Source organism: Aedes albopictus, chromosome 1 (genome assembly GCF_035046485.1).
Source record: "Aedes albopictus strain Foshan chromosome 1, AalbF5, whole genome shotgun sequence".
Taxonomy (NCBI): domain Eukaryota; kingdom Metazoa; phylum Arthropoda; class Insecta; order Diptera; family Culicidae; genus Aedes; species Aedes albopictus.
Genome location: NC_085136.1, coordinates 227617283 through 227638594, shown reverse-complemented (window position 1 = coordinate 227638594; position 21312 = coordinate 227617283). Strand labels below are relative to the sequence as shown.

The window sequence follows — 21312 nt, the reverse complement described above, 5'->3', positions numbered from 1 at the left end:
ACATACCCATCGTTGGTCTCCGCTGCGTTGTTGATGGCTGCTTTTATCGTACACTAGCTGTCCCGGCAAACTTTATCTTGCCGTCTTGGGGTGATTTGACAACTGTTGGGCACAGCACTCTAGATTGATTTCATTTCGATCGTGTTGATTTCCTTCCCAGTTCATGAAAAATCAGTGTTTTATCAATTTTCTTACTTTTCTAGTTGATTTTCGTAACTTTTTATACATATAAACACAGCCACCATGAAAACGAATCGAACCGTGCAAGAGCCATCCTAATCGGTTCAGCCGTTTGTGAGTTTTGTTGCCTCAAAGGGATTTCAAACTCATTTTTATATAGATAGATAGAAGATACTCCAGCAGTCTTCAAGAGGGGCTTCATTGAGCTCGTCCTCGTCCGTCAACTCTGCCTCGAGGTTCTGCGCGTATGCGGTAGCGACATCCGGTTGCTTCAGTAGCTCCAGATTATACCGAGGCAGCCGTCGGTGCCGTATGTTGTTGATTACGGAGATTTTTTGACGTATTTGTACCAGTGGTCAGAGTCGATGTTTGCGCTACGATAGGTCCTGTCGTCGATAATACCTATTGGATAAGTGTCGTCCGTCAATCAGAATGTAAGCGAGAGGGTGCAGGTGGGAGCCTTGACTGCGGAGGAGACTCTCCTGTGGAAAACCTGAGATCACCGACACAGACGAGCTCGTAGTGGCCCTTAGCCCTTGGGAGCTGGAGGGGTCATATATGACCCCAACATAGAAACGGCTGTATAAATTCACCCATTCGATAAAACAGAATACTGGCTTCGGCAAAGTTTTTGTAAATTAAGTCCTTTATTCGAGAAAAATGGGAATATTTGTATTCTGGCCTTCATTGATAACCTAGAACATCCTAAACACCATGAAATATGGAAAAACGAAATAATTGACATAACAGTTTTTCTAAAAGCTGAACTTGGAAGTGGGATACGTTTATATGAATTCATATAGCCTTCGTCAAGAATATCAAATGATGTTTTATTTTCTGGGATGTTCTAGGTGTTCCAAACTGTCCTACACCTCGTCCTTTTTTTACGTCCATGCTTGGCTAAGCGACAAAAAATTCTACCGCTAAGACAATGAGCAAAATCAACAGTTTTATATTTTTGAAAACATCTTCGTGATTGAGAGAAGTGTACAAAATTATAAAAATGTGTATTTTGATCATTATTTTGTCGGGAGAATTTTTTTTCGCTAAGCCAATAGTGAACGTAAAATAAGGTTTGGGTGTATAATAAAGTCCTTCAAATCTACAAGTATAATTTTATGTATTTTCGCCATAAATAATAGTATTGAATAATATGCTGGGATCAGCGAAGCTCTTGAAATCTCAAATGTCATTTAGAGGCACAAGAGAAATATTCCAGGTCAGCCAAACTACCTTGGAGCTCAGGACTTCAGTTCTATACTCGTAACAGTATCCATATCTGTTATACTGAGTACCGCTGCAAAATCAGCCATAGTTACTGGAGCCATCTGAAGTCTACTTTTTTATTATAAACCTTCGGGACATTAACATTCGTCCAAACTATTCTATAATGAAGTCCTACAGATCTACAAGAATAACTTAATGTGTTTTGCCATAAATAATAGTATTGCATAATCTGATAGAATCCGCAAAGCTCTTGAAATCTTAAATGACATTTGAAGATAATATAGGGATATTCCAGGTCAGTCAAACTACCTTTGAGTTCAGGACTTCAGGTCTAAACTCGTAACAACACCCATATCTGCTATACTGAGTAACGTTGTATATTTATCCGTAGTTACTGGACCAATCTGAAGTCTGTTTTTTATAAACCTTTGGGACATTCAGGGTCGTCCAAACTGTTCTATAATAAAGTCCTTCAAATCTACAAGAAAAACTTTGTGTTTTCACCATAAATAATAGAATAGCATAATCTGCTGAGATCCAGATTGCGCTTGAAATCTAAAATGTCATTTAGAGACTGTTCCGGTGCGACGCTCCCACAACACAAAACACATCTTTGCGCAACTACTTTGCGCCAAAACGTCATCAGAGAAAAAACACGATTCCACAAGATTTTCCCTCCAATTCATTCCAATTCTAAATCGACACGTATAGAGAAGAAAGAAAAGGTTAACGGAATAAAAGGTTGTATTTTAAATCGTCAAACGCGGTTTACTCCTCTTCCCCGGGTTCCGTCGGGAGTTTAACGTCTTTCCGTACAGAGACACTATGGGAATGTTCCAGGTCAGCCAAACTACAGGACTTCAGGTCTACACTCGGAACATCAGCTATATCTGACATTTCATAAGCAATCTCGGTTACTGGACCAATCTCATAGGGTAATTTTCCAATTGTTGCACGGCTAAAAACTCGCCTATTGTTGCACACTCCACGTTATTCTTATGAGGTGTGCAACAATTGGCGAATTTTTAGCCGTGCAACAATTGGAAAATTACCCTACTATATATTATTATGAACCTTTGGGACATTCAATGAACGACCTGGAAGTTTAGCTCTTGATAGTAACAGTAGTTATTCTCACAATGAACTTCAAACTGTAATCTGTAATCCCTCTGGTATATCATGAGTCATTTCACGATAGTTTTGTGATATTCCAGATCAACAACACTACTCCGAAGACAATAGCTTCAGATATACACTTGCGATAATAGCTTTTGCCACTACGTTAAGTAGTGTCACATAATCCGCTGTACTTACCAAAGCAGTTAGAGGAACAATAAGCGTTGTTATAAATTTTTGGGACATTATGGGCTTCCTTACTGTTATGAAGCTTAGTTGATAAAAACAACCACTGACTTTCAGAAGACTTACTGGACATGATTACAAATCGTAGCTTTCAATGATAAAAGTTACCGTTACACACGTAGACTTCAGATTCTAAACTTTGGTTGGCCTAGAATATCAAGACTGATCTGATACTATCTATTGAACTTTCAGAAGACTTACTGGACATGATAGATTATAAATCGTAGCTTTGTATAGTGAAAGAAGTTTCCGTTACACCCGCAGACTTTAGGATCTAAACTCAAGAAGAGTTTGGATGGCCTAGGATATCCCGACTGATCTGATATTATCTATTAACCTTTTTGAAGACTTACTGGACATGATAGATTACAAATCATGGCTTGTATAATGAAAGAAGTTACCGTTACACCTGCAGACTTTAGGATCTGAAACAGTTTGGATGACCAAGGATATCCCAACTGATCTGATACTGTCCATTGAACTTTCAGAAGATTTACTGGACATTATAGATTACAAATCGTAGCTTTGTATAGTTATAGAAGTTACCGTTACACCCGTAGACTTTAGGATCTAAACTCAAAAACAGTTTGGATGATCTAGGGTATCTCGACTGATCTTATATTGTCTATTAATCTTTCAGAAGATTTACTGGACATGATAGATTACAAATCGTAGCTTTATATAATGAAAGAAGTTACTGTTCCACTCATAGACTTAAGGATCTAAACTCAAAAATAATGTGGATGACCTAGGATATCCAAAACAATATTCTTCATAATATTCTACCGTTTTTAGGCTATTAACCACCAAAACTACAGAAAAACGTGGAAAAAACTTTTTAATAACGCTTGGAAAAATTCCGGCTTCAAAGGGTTAAGCAGCAGTGCGAGGTTTATACATTAAGTGCCAAGATCCGTCTGGGACAAGGCCCAGCAGCCCAAGTAGCACCTGTAACATCGCCGCTCAAAAGTTAATAAAAAAAATGTTGCATTAAGATTTCATAGCAGCTACGTTGAAACAAACTGGGTTACATATGCGAGAAAAAAGTTACATATTTGACACGCATTGACATTTTATCATTCTGAGGTACATAAACGTTGCACAGCGGTTGCTGCAACTTTATTGTCAAACAGTAACTAAAATGTAGCAAAGGTAGTTACTATTCACTTACGAAGTTATCTCTCAGTAACATTCATATGTTTTTTTGTTTTCATGTCATCACTAAGCAACTTCAATGTAGCATGCTTGTCTCAAATCCTTACAGTGATGTAATGTTTTGAAATCTGTCAAAATATGGATGTGGAAATGGACCCATCAAACGTTATCAGTGAAAGCGACAAAAAAATATGGAAAAAAATAAAGAGGAATGGCAATTTTTCCAAAACAAAGAAAGTGCTAATACGTCGTACCAAGACACCAGAAGAAAATCATCAACATATCCCAGAAGAAAGCTCAACAAACCCTGCACAACCAGGAATGATCGCTGATGAAAAGATGATTTTGGATCAGATGCAATCGTCGATTCTATTTAGTGGCGAGCAGTATCCTCAAAACGATGATAAGAATGAAACTGATTCCGAAACCGAAACGAATGATGTTAACCCAAAGGCAGACATGGAAGATTTTCGAGAAGATTTGAAAAACTGGGCGTTAAAATTTCAAATCAAACACACAGCTATGAATTCGTTGCTAAGTTTGCTGAAAAGTCATATCCCAGATAACATTCTTCCCAAGGATGCCAGAACATTAGTCGGCACTCCCCGTAACACCGGTATTTTGTCGGACCCGGAACATTGGAGGAGAATACTGGCACTACGGCTTACGAAAGATTCTTATGGATACGTTATCTACATATGCGGAACTACCAAACAAAATATCGCTGAACATTAATATCGATGGTTTGCCTACGTTTAAAAGCTCGACAACATCATTTTGGCCAATACTGGTAAACGTTCACGAGCTCAAAAACACCATGTCTCCTCTAGTAGTTGGTGTGTTTTGTGGAACAAGTAATTGGACAATAAATAATATGTATAATGCCATCACTAACTCACATCCTTTTTTCAGCAAAACCTAAAGATGTAAATGGTTTTCTAAGACCTCTTGTTACTGAATTGAACGACATATTTGACCGCGGACTCCTCATCAATCAACAGCTGTTAACCGTACAGCTGCGTTGCTTTATCTGTGATACGCCGGCTCGCTCCATGCTTCGAGGCTAGTTTGGATAGATGCTATTGAGAACAACATGTTTTAACTAATTCTCTCTTTCAGGCGTGATTGGTCACAACGGCTACAATTCGTGCTTAAAATGTGTTACTGAAGGGGAATATTCATATGCATTCAAAACAATGATATTTCCCGAAATCAACGCTGCACTGCGAAATGATGCAGATTTTCGCTCTCGAGTATACGAAGGCCACTACAAGTTCGACAGCATTCTTGAAGAAATACGGGATCTAGATATGATCAAAGATTTCCCGATAGGCGATTCACTGCACTTAATTGACTTAGGTATTATGAAACGATTACTAAATGGATGGAAAACTGGCACCCTCAATAATTTCAATGCTAAATGGTCAGCTAAACAAACAGAAGGTATTTCTAGTTACCTCAAAACTTGCAAATTGCCTAGAGAGTTTAATCGACCAGTCAGGAGCTTAGATCACCTTGCTCGTTGGAAGGGCACCGAGTTCAGAACCTTTCTGTTATACCTGAGTATAATTGTGCTGAAGAAATCTTTCGAGTCCAGCGAAATAGTTGATCACTTCTTGAATTTTTTCTGTGCCATTCAAATTTGCATTAGGCGTGATCAGGATCAGAGTAATTACAAAGTGGCACGCTGTTTAATAACGGACTTTCTAAATGGGGTAAAAATATTGTACGGTGAGCAATTGTTCTGCAGTAACGTCCATAGCTTATCGCATTTAGTTGACGATGTCGAAAGGTTTGGACCTCTCGACACATTCGATGCTTACCCATTTGAGTCGAAGCTATACATTCTAAAACGCTTAATTCGTACTGGAAATCTACCTCTGGCACAAGTTGCGAAAAGAATATGTGAAATGCAACAGAATGTATCAAAAACTCCTGAACGAAACCAACGGCCTCTCCTAAAGCGAAAATTACCAGCGAATAATGTCTTAGATCAACTTGCATCGCAAATGGAGAAAGATTCAGATGTCTATTCCTTCATAGATTTTGGTGATTTTTGTGTAGACACTCAGAGAGCTGTGGACAAGTGGATTTTGACTCGAAGTATGCAAGTAATCTCTATTGACCAAATTGTGCAAAATAGTACATCAGGTAATATCTATTTTATTGGGCAGCCATTGAATGACCTATGCGACTTTTTTGAAGAACCAGTCCTTTCATCATCCTTGCAAATTTTCGGATCGCATCTTAGTCATGCATCTAACATCGTGTTTAAATCAAACGATATTTACTGCAAAATGGTCAAAATAGATTGCCAGGATCCGAAATTGCCCAAATCAGTCCTTTTTCCATTAATTCATACAATTAGACAGACATGAGAATATCTATGGGGATAGTAGTTCGACGATGCTAAATATTAGTAATATTTGTTACGGAATCAATCTTTATTGCTCATATTGTAAACATTAATAAACTTCGATCGTTTTTATACATCTATCATATGATTTATTATTTCTGTTACAACGAAAATCCTGCGTAGTGAGTGCGTGAACTGCAGGCTTTTACTCATCACTCCCGAAAGACGCGTCATCACCAGTTCCAGATTCATTTTCAGAACTGTTCTCGCTGCTTTGACTTTGATTTAGAGGCAATAATTGCTGTGCTTCTTGAAATGTCTTGGAGGGCGCATCACATGGCTCGTCGTGATTTGCATGGTTTGCACTTTCCACGGGAGCAGTATCTTCCTTCACTTGACGCTTTTGTCGCTTCCTCGACGACGATGCACGTCGCTCACCATTGCCGCTTTCGTATCGCTTGAGCTCTAATACTTTGTACCTTAAAAGGTTTTTAAACAGGTTGTCATTCTGTTCGCGTGTGGTGGAGTAATCTGCGGCATGAAGAACTTGGTGTATGGTTTTGATGAAATTCGGGAATGTTTCTTGAAAATTCATGTTCGCCCCTGAATCACCAGTCGACCCTTTCTTCGTCCTTTTGTTTCCTTTCCAAGAATACGGGATCAAAACATTCGGCGCCAATAGTTTTCGCATAATTGTTCGGAACAGTGGTCCACTGTCTCGCTTCCCATTCAGACTGTAAATTGAATGTAAATACCGGAAAAACTTCTCCGAAAACGCGCGTTCAGCTAAACCACGTTCAAATGCTTTGAAAGATTCATCGGAATCAATTTTAGGAATATTTTCAAATTCAGAAAAGTCTTCCTCTTGGCGGTTCGCGATGGGCGTTGCATCATTCATGTTCTTCATAGCCATAAGTCTGTTGAAGTTAGCCATGAACTCTGTCGTCTTCACTAGCAGTCCTTCCTGAACGTCCAATCGGTCATTTGCCTTACGTAGCTCGGATGCAATCTCGGACAAATTTCTCTCAAAGTTATTTAGACGGTCGTTTATCTTGCGCAACTCGATCAGTACATCATGAGAGTTATCTAATGCTGGCGAGGGCGAATTAAACGAGTTTAATTCATTATCGATGCCCAGGTCAACCTCATCCTGCTTTATAACATTAGATGTTGGTGCTTCGGCGGCTTCGCTGCTGTCCGTAAGTGCGTAATAGTATCCATTGGCAAGCTGTGCATACTGTATACCGTCATTTCCCATGACAACTGGAATACTAATCGGCTGATGCACCTAAAATAGTAAAGATGTCCATAAATCGTCATTTCGTTCAAATTATATCAACTTACAATCTAATTAAGAGAAGTGTTCCCTAACTTACATTCATTCTTGAAAGTAAATATAAAGGTAATGATTTTTGCCATTTGAACTTGGAAGAAATAAACAACCACAATCCACTTCCTACTCCCACTTTTTGCATTCTTTAGTTGTTCAAAATTTAATTTAAAAAGAAACATGTTTACATAAAATGATCGAAAACTTTTGATGAGATCCCATTCATATATATATGTATTCTGGTATGTAGCTCATAAAAAAAAAAACAAGTAAAACGGAAAAGAAACACTATAATGTATTGGTCGATGAAAAAAGGAACGTAAAACCAGCAATCGCAAGAAAGAAAAACTAAATCGTCATAGTATGTATCATTGTTTTTTTTAGTTGAAATTGTTAACATATTCCTACTATTTACAGGAGATCTTTATAGCAAAAATTAATTTGAGGTCATAATATACTTGAAATTGTAAAACTAAGGCAAACTATTTTACACTGTTTGTAATAGGGAACTTGTTTTCTGTTGTCTGGTATAAATGCCTAAAACCGATGAAGAACGCTACACCCACATCCAACTCATTAGTCAACCAACCATTTAGCAATCAGCGAAAGATTCAAGCTACCTAAATGGGATTTTTGAAACACAGCAGCACTGCAAACATGTAATACAGGATACGGGGTGCATTTAGGTAATTGATACACTTTTTCGTGCACCCACGGCCGATGTAATGCCACAAAAATTTGCCTCCGTCATGACAACCTAAAATCACACAAAGTATCAATTCATTATTTTCAAAATAACTTAGAATTCACTTCCCGTCAGCTCCAAAAAACCACCCGGTTTCAGAAACCGTACTTAATTAAACTTAATTAAACATTAAACACATTAAACTGCAGTCAAATCAAACCTCTAATAAAGATTTAGGTTTGGACTGCATTCAGTCGTCTAGTTTTTAGAGATGTTTGTTTTGGTTTTGCTGCTATTCGCGCAAATCACAGTTTGGAAGCATTCATAAATGACGTGACATTTCCTCCCTTTTCGTAGTCTATTTTCCTATCTGAAACATGGCGCTAAGCAAAATTTAGAACCACCTTGTACCCTCTAAAATGCCACGTCATTTATGAATGATCACTCCAGCACTTCGTTGCATAGTGGTACAAACTGTATGAAAACATATTGGTATGGACCAGTACACGATATCCATAATTTATTATTGAGCGGTGCTGTGTTTAGGATAACTGGACGGTTTCTTGGCCAGTTAGATAACATCACTCTACTCAAAAATCATATAGAACAAAATTAGACAAATTGAGATTTAATTCATAAATTCAACAGCTTACCATTTTGTTGCGTTTTTACCACAGTGCGCTTTCGTGCGGTACATGGTGCGGTACCTGTTGTTTTCGTCTTCACTGTGGCACTCACGATAGACAGCAAAATGCACGGCTCACCCGTTTGACTTTTGGGCGGTGCCGTGTTATAGACGGCCATGGATACGAGTAAGCACAACGCCGCTCAAATGTCAAATTAGTGAACTCGTGCAGAAGTGCAGAGATACGTACTGGGTCAGTGCAGTAAAAACAACAACATTTGAGTGCATGTGTTATCATCATCAATCGAAATTACTTCAAAAAGAATTATTTTGGTTCCATCAGAAGCTGCAGTGTATGCTGCAAATAAGGCACTGGATTCCTAAGATTTTCTACAAATGACGGGAAGTTTATTGTAAGTATTCAAAGCAATAATTTGATACTTTGTGTAATATGATTTCAGGTTTAAATGAAGGCAAACGCAGTGGATAGAGATGGGTACGGCGAGATTCCTTGTGTGGAATGAGACGGCGGTGGTTCAGACGGCGGCTTGACTCTTATGATGATTGCGAAATCAATTAGTACCTGCAATTGCAGGATGCAACATTCGAAACAGGTGCATCGAAGATTTTTCTTTTACTTTGGGCGATGCCCATTCAAGTTCCCCGAATCTTGACGGCTCGTGTAATCAGTGTAGCATTCTATGACCTATTGCTGTGAATACCGTAGTGACTGCATTGCTTGGAAAGGTGATAGAAAAACCGTGCACAAGACAAAGTTCAACACTAGGTTCAACATAGGTACCTACCTATTTATAATTTGAACTTCTGTAAAAAATGATTTGACAGAATTATTTTCAAAATCTCTTTGGTTTGAAACCGTAAAAGCATAAGTTCGTGCGATATGGGATATAAGCAAGTATATACAATGAACAAAAATGAAAACAACTTCAACTAGACGTTTGTCTTTTTTTTTTCTTTCTGAACTAACGTCCCGATGGTCAAGAGTCTGTTTCTCAGCTTTGTTCTGTAAAAGTAGTAAAACATTACGTCAAATAGTGTCTTCAATTAAAAACGTGTAAAATCCTAACAGAACCCAACGGTAAACTATGAATGAAATTAGATTCCAAGAAAACGTGATAAAATACTTTTTATGTCACGTATATAGTTTAGGAAACACTCCTCTATCAATGGAAGCAATTTTGAAAAAAATTGGTGAACATTAATTTTGCTTACCGAATTTGTACCAATTGAGTCCGATGAAATGTTGTAAACACTTCCCGCTTGTTTATTTCCTGTCACGCTTCCTGTATGTGAAATCTGAACTTGCTGTGGCAAGGCGGAAGCAGTATTCCTCGTCAAAGTAGCGGTGGCTGCAGAATTCATGATCTCCAGACAAGTCCCCGGTGTTGAAATGCTACGAGTATTGCTTACCGCGTTGATAGCGGAAGTGTGTGCATCATGTGTAGAGACAACATTCACTGGAAGAGGTTGAGCATTCGTCGATGATTGGCTTCTGATGGAAAATTGCTTCGGAAACGTAAGTTGTGCTGAGGTTCGATCAGCGGATATGGCGCTCGGTATTGGAGCGTTCGAATCAAGCTGCATGGTATTAGAGCCTGTATCGAACACGGCATGCAGACGAGGGTCTGTTAGACGACAGGGTCTGTTGGACGAAGCAACTTTTGGTTCGGAAGCGGTTGCGGAATTCACGTTTACCACCAGCATTTCGGGACCTGTGTTTGGCGTTGATTGATGAGAGATATCTTCCGAGGGAGTTACCTTTGCGATTTTGGAAGATGGTGCTCCATCGTCAGCAACTGCGGCAGCTGGTGGTGCCTGTGTAAAATTATTGAGTGTTATTGAAACATAGAAATTCTCTTAATTTACTTACAAGTTTATAGCTTTTCGATTTGAATTTGGGTTGTTTTCTCGCTGGAGTCGTTCTTGTACCATGGCCCATCTCAACGGCGTCTTCGGAGTCCGTTACCTTCTCCAACAGAGCCATCATTTCTTCCGCAAGCTGGAATGTTTGTGCTCGTCCTGCTAGCTTGCATTTCTGCTTTTTCCAAGTCAATTTTTCTGGCATTGAGTTTTCATTTTTGGAAAGACTGACCAGATTGCTTGGAGGCCAAAAGACAAATTTATCTTCTACCCAGTTAGCCGGAACCACGGTCATAGACGGCAATGACTTTTTAGTTTTACGCGTTTGTACGATACAAAAGGACATCGCGAATATTATAATAATCACCGAAGAGCGCAACAATGATTAAGAATGTCCTCGGAGACAGAATTAAAATTGACGAACTTTGCGCAGCCCAACAAGACGCACTCGTGTCTGCTTTATGATAAAAACAAATCAAAATGTTGGCAGCTGTCAAAATGTGTTGTTACGGTGTGACAAAATTCAGGAGCCAAATCAGTTGTTTAGTGACAACATTAGTTGAATTGTGGACATAGTGTAACATTGTGGGTTATGAACTTGTGACTTAACTTTTTTTTATGTTTCAATGAAACATAACATGATTCGATACAAGTGACAAGTTCACATGTTAGAAGTAACATATTGGTCTCGAAACAGTCACAATGCAACTTGTGGAGTTTGGGATTTCTCTGGGAAGGAATCACCCCTCACGTGCAGCATACACAACTTACCCAGGCTGACGTTGGTTCGCAAGTGGCAAGAGTGAACGCGGTTGGGTGACGCCTGAAGTTGTTGCTGCGCAAGCGGGGATGCTAACATTGTCTGCTTGACAGTTCGCATCACATTCAAATGCGCTATATCGCCTGCTGTGATCATTCTCTTTATCACAGCTTTATTCAGTACATCTTATATCTCACATCCTTCTTCTACTCTGAAGAAGTTTTGCACATTTTTAACCTAAAATTGAATTTCCGTATCTCAATTTGGAGTATTTACTTACAACCATTCAACATAATTAACTGTTATATTACATCGTCATATACGTTGCAGCTGCTGCCATGGCTGCCAAATACAGTTTTCATTGTGAGGTACCATTCTGACTATGCTGCTGTTACTTTGTTTTCCAAAAAGATCGAACATTTTAGTACTTAACTGTAGGAATGATGTTTTCTGACGAGCAATGGTAGCTTGCACAGTGACGTCATCATTATCTCTCTCTCTCTCTTTTCCTCTCGTTCGGGGTCGCTTGATACAGCCGTCCTTGCTCTCAAAATAGTTTTGAGGGCAATGCTTAAAAATCATATGTGATTTTGTTGAAGTTTTGTTTGTAATGCAAGGCTCTATACTTGTAATATTTAAGAAAATTACCGCTTTGGTACTGGGTGGTTCTGAAAAAAAAATCTTGCTCTTTGAGTCTTTATTCAATCTTATACCCGAATTTATCCCATTGCTCCGTCGTTTAAATTCGAGATATCTGATAAAATACATTATATATAATCTAGAGATCTATCTATAGATAAAGAGAATGAAGCATTGTCATTCATTGAAACACTAGCCACAGAAAACAAACTGCATCTACATAATCCTTCTTTTGGCTAGCCGACATTGACGGCACCTTTTGATAACCATTCGATCCCACATTGGCACGAATCAAAACTACGGGATTTTTCTAATATATTTTTTTTTGCGTACATTGCTAAGATTTATCGACCACGACAAACAACACGATGTTAGCTTCAGATCCGACATTTGTACGATGCAAAACAACTCGATCTTGCTAACCAAGCTTTTCGTCAGCGAACATTGCCGGGACTGTCCCTCCACGGCAAGCAACATGCTGTAAGCTTCCGATCCGACATTTGCGCGAAGCAAAACAACGGGATCTTTCTAACCTAGCTTTTCGTCAGCGGACATTGTCGGGATTCTTCCTCCACGACAAACAACATGCTGTAAGCTTCCGATCCGACATTTGCCCGATGCAAAACAACAGGATCTTTCTAACCTTGCTTTTCGGCAGCGGACATTGCCGGAGGTTTCCCCCACGGCAAACAACACGCTGTAAGCATTCGATCCGACATTTGCACGATGCAAAACAACAGGATCTTTCTAACCTTGCTTTTCGGCAGCGGACATTGCCGGAGGTTTTCCCCCACGGCAAACAACACGCTGTAAGCATTCGATCCGACATTTGCACGATGCAAAACAACAGGATCTTTCTAACCTTGCTTTTCGGCAGCGGACATTGCCGGAGGTTTCCCCCACGGCAAACAACACGCTGTAAGCATTCGATCCGACATTTGCACGATGCAAAACAACAGGATCTTTCTAACCTTGCTTTTCGGCAGCGGACATTGCCGGAGGTTTTCCCCCACGGCAAACAACACGCTGTAAGCACAAAATAACAGAATCACTATAGCTTTTCCTTACCAGTTACTGCCGCTGGTTTATTTTCCTCGTGTTTTATTTCTTCCTCGATAATTGTCCAAGCACAAAAATCATCCGGAAGCATACACCATCCGGAGCCCACGATGAATATCACACCACATTTTTCACTTTTTTGTGTTGTCGTAATTTGCTCACTTTCGCATGCAAATTGAAGAGTGATTCCTCCCAGAAAAACAATAAATTGGCTCGATTTTTTTTCGTAATTGAACGAAAAACTGGCAGGAATTCGCCAATGTGGAGTTTGGGATTTCTCTGGGAAGGAATCACCCCTCACGTGCAGCATACACAACTTACCCAGGCTGACGTTGGTTCGCAAGTGGCAAGAGTGAACGCGGTTGGGTGACGCCTGAAGTTGTTGCTGCGCAAGCGGGGATGCTAACATTGTCTGCTTGACAGTTCGCATCACATTCAAATGCGCTATATCGCCTGCTGTGATCATTCTCTTTATCACAGCTTTATTCAGTACATCTTATATCTCACACAACTGTACGGTACTATACGCCGGCGTTATGATGATGTAAAAAATAGACTGAACTGCCGATCAAAAGTTTTTGTATGCATATGTTAAATGAGTTTGTTTTTTTTACGTAAAATCTTGAGTTAAACGAATTTTTTCTTGAGTATGTATGATCTAGTATACACTGAATAGTTTTTTTTTTCGCTGACAAACTGACATACCTATGTCACTCTTTTCACTATCCGTTGTTCAGCTTTTATACGGGTTATTCTAATACCATATACTGGTCGCGCCCATTTGGGCATGGAGACCCATTTTGGACACTTCCTAATATAGTTTATTCGATTTTTACCCAATTAACGTGGTTTTTTGGACACGGTGAGATACGTACAGTATCTAGCTATGTACACAAATTCAAGTTAATTAGTGTGAAATTGATTGAGTTATAGCGGAATGTGCCCAAAATAGCTCCCCCTGCCGAAATGGTCGATCATCGCCTTGGCTATTAGGCCCAAACAAAAGATATTCAAAGTGAAGTTGTTATAACGGTATCCGGTACCTACGGTGATCGGACCGGTCCAACCGACCGGTTTGTCGACAAATAATGTTTGTCTGAGTTGAACAAGATCAAAATTTCTAAAATCTATGGCGGAGATGAACCAGCCTCGGGCTGAAAATCTCCCTAATAAAGCTAATAATAATAATAATAAAATCTATGGAAAATTAGTGGACCGCATCATTTTAATTTTGTAGTTTCGTGCCGGCATTCTACGGGTGTATTTTTTGCTGGCCACACTACGGGCAATAACTGTGGAAGTGCTCATAGAACACTAAGCTGAGAAGCAGGCTTTGTCCCAGTCAGGACATGACGCCAAGGAAAAGAGAGGGTGATTCTTGTATTTTTTATTTTTTAAACATGTTTGTTTCCTTCTAATATACATTTTTTCAGACGGCAGTGTAAGCCCGAAAAAATGGCGATAAATGGCGAAAATTGAATTATCACTGAACTTTACACACAGTAAAATTATGCCAAAATAACCGCCAAGCAATTAAGTTTCAATATAATAAGATAAAAATTGGTTTGAACTTTATTTGGAGCACATTTTTAAAAAACATGTAATTGTAAATGGATGCACATGTTTTTTTTCATTGGTTCATTATTTGCAATTTTTCCTAAAATGCTCATAATTCTTGAAGCGCGTGAATTATTTATAAGTACAACACCGTATTTCACCATAAATTTGGAGCCGCATGTTAAATTTGCTCTTAAAACGATAAATCGACATAATTTTGCCAAAGAAATAAGTGATATAATATTTTTAATGAGTCCATGTGGAAAAGTTCGTGTGCGGCATTCTAAATTTATTTCTGTAACAAACTGTCTGTGGAAATATATCACATATGTTGCAGAAATTGGTTAGATTGAAACATAAACTTTACCCGTTCTATGTTGCTGAAGAGCACCTTTCAAAAATTTTATCTGTGTGACCGTTTGACTTAAATGCGACAAATCAAGTTTCATATCGATTACAAAAATACATCTTCTGTAACAATAAAGAAGTTACATTTAGGCTCCACCTCCTGCGCTGTTTGGGTTACAGAGGTGTAGAAATTTACGTTACAGAGGCCTTCAATGTAATTTACGATATGTTTCATAGCAGTGACAGTCACATAAATGCGATAAAGTGTGCTGCTTGGGAGGCACGCAGATCGCCACGATCAACCTCCCAGTAGGGGAGGTGAACAAAGTGAGTGCAGTCAGCAAGATAAGAGTTTGCTATTGCCGTGGTACAAATGCCTCGTGGGCGTGTAAAGACCCCAACAAGAGTGAGCTCTACAGAAAGTGCGAAGTGGAAGGCCACATCGCCAGAGAGTGCAACTCGGTACAAAAAAGGCCTGATTTGCACGGCGGATAAGATAAGAATATCGTGTGGCAGGCACGAAGATACTCTATGCCTCGCTCTATGCCCAAGGAAGTCAAGGAAATTTCCTTTACGAAAAGATCCTGGACCGACCGGGAATCGAACCCGTCACCCTCAGCATGGTCATGCTGAATACCCGTGCGTTTACCGCCTCGGCTATATGGGCTCACCCATACTGCATCCCTCCCGATAACGGGAACTGGGTGACCAAGCTAGCGGCAATCTGTACGACCGATTGTTTCCCCATCCAGGAAATCCCTTGGCAAATCCGCAATCGCGAAGATCAACGGAGTGCACCGCTGCAGTTGTTATGCACTCGCCAGTTGGCCGATAGACTACCGTGCCATGCCCTAATACCGTGACCTTAAGAATGCTCTTCACTTCAAAGAACCCTGTAAAAATCAATTATTCGTGTTTCTTGATTTTTCAACCGCTATATTATTGGTTATTCTGTATATTATGTATAATAAATATAATTAATAATATTCCAAATGTTTAAACCATTGTTAAAAACCAAATGGTAAAACATAGCTGTTGGCGGAGAACAAGTTGAGAACGCCTGTCGGCACCGGGTTGTCAGCAGCACATATCATACACACAAATGTTGTATTGGTGTTATGCAGCTTTAAACTGCAAACATGTAAATATATTCATCAATTAGGATATTTTAATATACACTTAATAATAACTTACACGTTCGGTGTTTTGCTTAGGAAAATTTCATTCTCGTGTTCCCGACGCAACAAATGATTAGGCTAATCTAATTTAACTGTAAATAATGATTAAATGATGATTTCGCTAGTATTTAAGATATGAATGTTTTAACCTCACTTTTGTAGGATTCTAACTTTCTGTTCAGTACTTCACAGATCATGTTCTGTACACGATCTTTTATTCAATTAGATAACTGTAAACAATTCATGAGTTAGCATTGAAACTATAGATATTCTGCAGATTTGTTACTCACTGCATGCCAATGGGTTATTTCAACTGATTAGGAATATTTTATCAAATTATTAGGCTTTAACAAATTAGTTATAATACGAGCACTTTCTGTCCATGATTTGCTATCTCATGGTCGCGTTAGTTTTCTCTTCTTCTGCCTCTTCATATGTATGTCAAAATCTGTAGTCCCGCGGTTATATCGTTTTTACAGATTAACTGACACAGCACAAGAAATCTGACGGCGTGTAGCAGTGTGGCCAGCGGCAACATACTCCCCCCCGTAACACTAGCCACTTGGTTCCAGTTTTACCATCTTACAAATGTCTAGAACCATAAGCGACACAATGAGTACACGCCACAAATCCCCACCTGCTTTGTAAACATCTTGGAATAATTGATCGGCAACGCCTAGCTTATCCTTCCACAAAAGTTTCCTTTCCCTGCCTTTCTTTGTCGAACTTTTGTCAGCTACCGTATTCTCCTCGCCAAGATACTCTGTCATCGATATGCTAGAACTGGGACATACTCGCGACGGACGTTTCTTAGACAGGGTTATAGGGCAGACCAACATTTTAAAAATTTCGGTTAATTTCTTCCGGGTACGTTTCGGGCTGTCGATGATTTCCTGTACGTCGAGCACATCGGATAGGCACTCCAGCGTCTTCAGTTTTCGTAATATACCCGGCGCAGGCATTAGAAGACTGTCATTATGGATTTCCGAATCGACTGCCAAGTTCAGTTTCAATACGGTGAACTTCTGGTATGAAAACTGAAAGTGCGTGATGGGCCGCATTAAACACCAACCAGCGATGGCACAAGGAAGATGAATACCCAAGGTAGATAACTGTAGCGAGTCAGAGTCCACCAAGAAGTTCTCGGACGCATTGCCCTGTCCTTCGCTAACGCTCACGATCGTACTGCCAATTGCGATAATTTTCTTCACCCGGAATGGGCTGAATCCGCGAGGGGTAGATGGAGCATCGAAATACTTGAGCGGCTTGGTTTTACTCTCGGAGGATAGAGACATTGACAAATGTTCATACTTGAAAGTGCGGATGACCAGCGATCCCATCTCGTGTACTTCGGCGGTCGTCATTTCGGAGCACTGCGGCGTATCGTCAACTTTGCAAAGCATCGGAGATATCGTCGGTGATTTCATAACCTTCTTGCTAGCACTTCTGGTGGTCTTCGCCTTGATTAGTTTCTCAGTTTCGGAACTTGCTTGCCTCATTTTCCCACAATTGATTCCCTTCTCACCGTAGGTGCCATTCGAGCATACATTGGTTGCTGCCTTACGTTTCCTCATCGTCGCTTTTCCAACATGACGCAAATGTTTCGTCGTCATGAATTTGTCTATACGCAGGGAGTAGCCTTTACCGTCGATTACTATCACCTCCACGGCAGATTTATCATTACGTTTGCAATCACGTAACATGCGCAGGGTATTATCCGATTTCTTCGTTTGTCCGAACTGTGTTTGTTCCCTAGAGTCTGTTTGAAACAACAACAAACACATCAACATTTCTATCAGGCAGAACTGCAGGGGTATAATAAGCGATTCATAACTCAATGGCAACAATCTTCCACGGGGGTTAGTGCCATTCATATTCATGTATAGTTGCCTGTATGGTACGCTGTCAATGGAAAACAACCGAGAGCGTTGCAGTTTCGGACGGAGTTCCATAACTGAATAGCAAGATGCAGCTGTTGAGCTGACGAAAGCACATATCAGTATGAGCCAGCTAGTAGGTCTTTCCGGCGCGCTTGTAGTAGTTGCAACAAAACAAAAATATTGTCGAATCACATTATCAAATCCAGTTCTCATGGGTGCCCTTGGAGCGTACCGTGGTCCATTCTCACCCGATGGAGAATGAGAGAAAATTAAACAGTATATTTCGTGTGACCTACCGAATCCAATCGCATAGTTATATACTTGTCTCTCGGCGGAGGCGTCGATCATAGACACGGGTGTTGTTGTGGACAGCATGGGGTATTCGTAGGAGATAGAGTTACCGTTGATACCCTTCATCAGATCTTCCGTGTCTACACACAAGTTTGGCCTTGCTTTGGAAATCTCGCTTGTTTTCTCATGCTGAGTTCCACTAGACTGCAACTGATCAGACGAAAATTCTACCCTGGCGAGAATGAGTTCCGGCATAATTGGTTGATCGTTGATTTTTTGCTTCGTCTGAGAGCCATCATTTTGCTCGTTTTCCTCTGACATGTTTTGGTTGAATCGTTGGTACGGATCTCGATTTCGAACCGATGTACTCCTGAAGGTGCCTTTATCAGTGTCATCCTTCGGAGTGTTTTCGAACCTTATATGTGAGCGTTCCTGTCTTGAGCGCCGGCATACACGGTAGTGGTTGTTTTCGCTCTTCGTAGACAGTAGTTGTTCCAGCAATTTGTATTCTTCTTCCAGCGCTCTACGCTCTGCAGCAATAGCTCGTCTTTCTGCCTCTATTTCGCGCCGTTGTATCGCGCGCTCTTCTTCTGCTTGTTGCAGACGTAGTGTGAGGCGAGCGGGCTTACGGCTTGGCTTCAAAGCCGGATTCTTCGGCAAATTATTGCCAATCCACTGCCGCTCTACATCAGTATTGTGGACCATCATACACGGATTATAATGTATGTGGTCATCGTATTCCTCGGGGCGCGTGTAATCATCGCAGTCTCCCGTTTTCAAATGGTACTGGTCATCGTGTTTTTCGGGGCGCGTGTAGTTTTCGCCGTCTCCCGTTCTAACATTGTACGATGTTTGTATGGTGTTTGTATCAGCACCCATATTCGCCACGAACGTTTTAAAGTTTGTTGGCGGAGAACAAGTTGAGAACGCCTGTCGGCACCGGGTTGTCAGCAGCACATATCATACACACAAATGTTGTATTGGTGTTATGCAGCTTTAAACTGCAAACATGTAAATATATTCATCAATTAGGATATTTTAATATACACTTAATAATAACTTACACGTTCGGTGTTTTGCTTAGGAAAATTTCATTCTCGTGTTCCCGACGCAACAAATGATTAGGCTAATCTAATTTAACTGTAAATAATGATTAAATGATGATTTCGCTAGTATTTAAGATATGTATGTTTTAACCTCACTTTTGTAGGATTCTAACTTTCTGTTCAGTACTTCACAGATCATGTTCTGTACACGATCTTTTATTCAATTAGATAACTGTAAACAATTCATGAGTTAGCATTGAAACTATAGATATTCTGCAGATTTGTTACTCACTGCATGCCAATGGGTTATTTCAACTGATTAGGAATATTTTATCAAATTATTAGGCTTTAACAAATTAGTTATAATACGAGCACTTTCTGTCCATGATTTGCTATCTCATGGTCGCGTTAGTTTTCTCTTCTTCTGCCTCTTCATATGTATGTCAAAATCTGTAGTCCCGCGGTTATATCGTTTTTACAGATTAACTGACACAGCACAAGAAATCTGACGGCGTGTAGCAATGTGGCCAGCGGCAACAATAGCATTGTGCCTAATACCGTGTATGTGACCCGCGTACATTGGTGGTCCTTTGAATCATCACTATATCAATCATACTAAGTTCATACTTAAAAGAATCTGTGCGTTAAACGTTGCCTAGAGGTTTGTACAATTGATTCATAAAGTAAAAAAGTATCAATAATATTTTCAGCTTGCAGTTTTAGTCGAAACACGGTATTTGGAACACAAAAGGAACCATGCCCTAATACCGTGTATTGGTACTTCGCACTCACATTTTGTGAATATTTTTAATTGCTTGTTTTTGTAAATATGTGCTAAATTTATTACGCCTAACTTAAGAAGGTTTAATATGCTAATGATTGAATTAGTTACTTAGTTAAAAAAATAATACACTTAGTAAAATATTTGAGTTTTTTGTCAAATACACGGTATTAGGAGGCACACGGTATTAGGGCATGGCACGGTAGTTCTCTTCTGTGCTAGATTCGCTATCAAGCGCACTAGTGGAATCTAGAGTGCGTTTGAGTCCCATGGTAATCGGTGGATTCTTCAACGCCTGCGCGAGTGAGTGGAGTAGCCGCCTGACTAATGCATGACGCTGGACACTACTCGAAGCCATGGCTAGACTAAACGTGGATGTCGCGAATGTCAGCGACAGGAAGAAAAAAACCTATAGTAGGAATGGTACAGAGCCAACATCGATATGACCTGCTGGAGTCCGGGTCTCAATCTTAGTTCAGAAAGGAGGGTCGACGATGGGTATACGCACAGCGACCACCTGGTGATTCTATACAGGGTGGAACACGAAGTAAGACAGCCGCATCCGAGGGTCATTAACCGCCATCGTGTATAGTTGACCTCGCGTTTCGATTAGTCGGCATTTGTGACACGACTTCTCCTGAAGGGTGACACCGATTATCAGTCAAGTGAACCCTAAGCCTTGCATGAGACACCGCAATGCCATGGCGATCTTTACCAAGAAATGGACGCAAACCTTTATACTGATGGTGTTAAGGAAGCCCAAAATTCCGCGCAACCTTCCTAAAAGTTCGAAGGAGGATGCAAGGAGCTTCCATCGAAGAGGAGGATCGAAGGCCTCTACAAGGCGGCCAAACTGGCCTACAGAGTAATCACCGCCAAATCGGAGGGCGCGTCAGCACTCCCAGAACGTTCCCAAGAGATGCTGCAGAAGATCGTGTAAACGTTGTTCCAGCGTCACTATGCAACATGAGC

General features: G+C 40.2%; 2 protein-coding genes across 9 annotated transcripts in view; one reads left to right on the top strand and one right to left on the bottom strand.

The window, feature by feature from the left end:
- Positions 1–21312, top strand: part of LOC109430165 (protein tolkin) — a 198592-nt gene that overhangs the window by 118626 nt on the left and 58654 nt on the right. The window lies entirely within an intron of this gene.
- On the bottom strand, positions 6450–20543 carry LOC134285509 (uncharacterized). 2 transcript variants are annotated; one of them, XM_062846368.1, is made up of 3 exons: positions 10812–15430; positions 10154–10756; positions 6450–7568 (listed from the first exon to the last, which is right to left on the bottom strand). In XM_062846368.1, exons 1-3 carry the CDS (start codon positions 11145–11147, stop codon positions 6486–6488), a joined length of 2022 nt encoding a protein of 673 aa, XP_062702352.1. In that variant the 5' UTR covers positions 11148–15430; the 3' UTR covers positions 6450–6485. The 2 variants fall into 2 exon arrangements, 1 of the variants encoding a protein (XP_062702352.1); XR_009996435.1 differs by lacking the exon at positions 6450–7568 and having other exon boundaries at positions 10617–10756; positions 10812–20543.